Source organism: Morone saxatilis, unplaced genomic scaffold (genome assembly GCF_004916995.1).
Source record: "Morone saxatilis isolate NCDOM2014 unplaced genomic scaffold, NCSU_SB_2.0 Contig1, whole genome shotgun sequence".
Classification (NCBI taxonomy): domain Eukaryota; kingdom Metazoa; phylum Chordata; class Actinopteri; family Moronidae; genus Morone; species Morone saxatilis.
The window spans coordinates 13,058,831-13,060,901 of NW_023339651.1; the positions used below are offsets into that span (position 1 = coordinate 13,058,831).

The window sequence follows — 2,071 nt, forward strand, 5'->3', positions numbered from 1 at the left end:
CTGATTATCTGCTGATCTTTCTGATAAAAGTTATTTATGTAGCTCACACACTGTACTAAACAAGTCTGTGACTTAATGTTGGGCAGTAGCTCCAAACAGCAGGTGGTTCTGACACAGGTAGCCATGACCTCATGAGACTCAAGAAAGCTTTATTTGTTGCTGCCTCATTTTTAATTAGCTAATTAAAACATATGTTCCAGTTTTTGCTACACTACACTGCACGGACTATGATGATTACCCTACATATAGGTTTTATATAAAGGAACTGAGCTAAAAAGCTACTCTATCAGCTTGAAAGCATCATTGTAAGCTATTTGAAGTGCGCTGTGATTCTTGTACCAGTTTAAAATAAAGCAAAACATAAATGGGGTTATTCATGTGTAAATGACATCAAATAATCCTTGTTTCTTTACCTGGTTGTCCAGCTTTTGTTGACGCATATCAGGGTCCTCCATGTCTGAGTAAAGACTCACTGCTAATTACAAAGTAGATAATTAAGGACGTTTAAAAACAACAGATGAAATCCAGCATCAAAGTTCAATGAGAGAAATTGTTCAGTTTCCAAAATAAAAGAGCATTTAAATATGAAAACGGGTGTTTGACTGTGCCACCCTGCTCCATCTGACAGTCTGTCCACCTGCATGTAGCAGAAGGCAAAGTGGATTAAAGGGGGATAATGTTCTTAAACTGCACTGCACAGCTCAGTCAGTGTGGACAAGCAGTCTCGGGGGCAAGGCGAGCTTTTCCATGGCTGCTCTATGGAGATGCTAAGGCATAATGTTACAGCTGAAATGTGAGACAAGAGAAGCGGGGAGGTGATGCCCTGCTCCTGTCCTTTCACTACATCACTTACCCAGGCGTAAACAGTCCAACACGGAAGTCGCAGCAGTGACCACAAATTGCCCCAAAGCCTCCGAGTATTACCCAACGCGCCTCACTTGGCCCAGCCGACACACAGCACACATCCCCCCCCCCAGAGTGCCGTTAAATGACCAAGAGCGTCCCAGAAAGCATCAACACAAGCAGACACTGGCCATTAGCGGGACACTCGGGCAGGTTTATCTCGTTGCCATGGATACGGCTGCCATGCAGCGGCGATGGAGAGCCGTGAAATGAGAGCCAACAACTCGTTTATTTAGATAATATATCGTTCAGGTCTTTATTAGTTGGTTCATTTGTCTTTGTGTGTGTGTGTAGCAGTGCTTTCTCACCGTTTTGGTACACTGACGCTTGTTTGCAGTTTTTACTTATATTTAATAGCCTGGTTTGTTTGGTTGCATTGTGGTTTGTCGTCCATTGTCATTATTATTAGTATTTGTTTATGGATTTTATATGTGTTTAATATTTTTATAAATCTACAAATGCGTATACAGTACTTTTTGTTCTTTGGCCTAATACACAAAGTTCAATCAGTAGTGGTAATACAGTGGTATAGTCTAGTTTAGCTGCACAATATGGTCTAGTCACAGTAATAGTTGTATGTATTAGAAACAGTGAAAGTCATATTATTGCCAGTTGACTCAAAAAGACAATTTTCGACTTCCAAATGAAATTAAATAAAAAATAACCATCTATAAGTGATTATGACATTTCAGTTTTATTTGTTTATTTTTTAAATGATTTGTACTAAGCTATATGTTATTCTATCATTAGGGTGGGTAGTTCTGTGTTTTAGGTCTATAATCAATAAAATAAAATATGAGTGATGCCTAGCGGACATTTCAATTTGTTTTTCTTTCTTTTTTTCTTTCTTTTCTTTATTTCATCAGGGTTTTACATTATATATATTAATATAGGTGTTTTTAAACAGCCCTATATTATTAAGGTTTTTATAGGCTATATTTATATTTGTATTGTTTACCGATATTATACTTTTTTTTATTTTCGGTAGTAGTAGTAGTAATAGTAATCTTATTATTATTATTATTATTATTAGTAGTAGTAGTAGTATTAGTATTAGTAGTATTAGTATTAGTTAGTATTAGTATTAGTAGTATTAGTATTAGTAGTATTAGTAGTATTAGTATTAGTAGTATTAGTAGTATTAGTAGTAGTATTAGTAGTATTAGTA

The 2,071-nt window shown here is 36.2% G+C and overlaps 1 protein-coding gene across 2 annotated transcripts in view; it reads right to left on the bottom strand.

Moving 5' to 3' along the window:
- Positions 1–1,818, bottom strand: part of si:dkey-220f10.4 (tubby protein homolog) — an 8,535-nt gene extending 6,717 nt beyond the window's left edge. The window contains exons 1-2 of one of the 2 annotated variants that reach the window (XM_035672238.1): positions 854–1,818; positions 414–475 (exon numbers count right to left, since the gene is read on the bottom strand). In XM_035672238.1, coding sequence (XP_035528131.1) covers positions 414–455 — 42 coding nt within the window. In that variant the 5' untranslated portion in view covers positions 456–475; positions 854–1,818. Of the gene's footprint in view, positions 1–413 lie in introns of both variants that reach the window. The other variant, XM_035672230.1, reaches the window with a different exon arrangement.
- Positions 1,819–2,071: the final 253 nt, after the last annotated feature.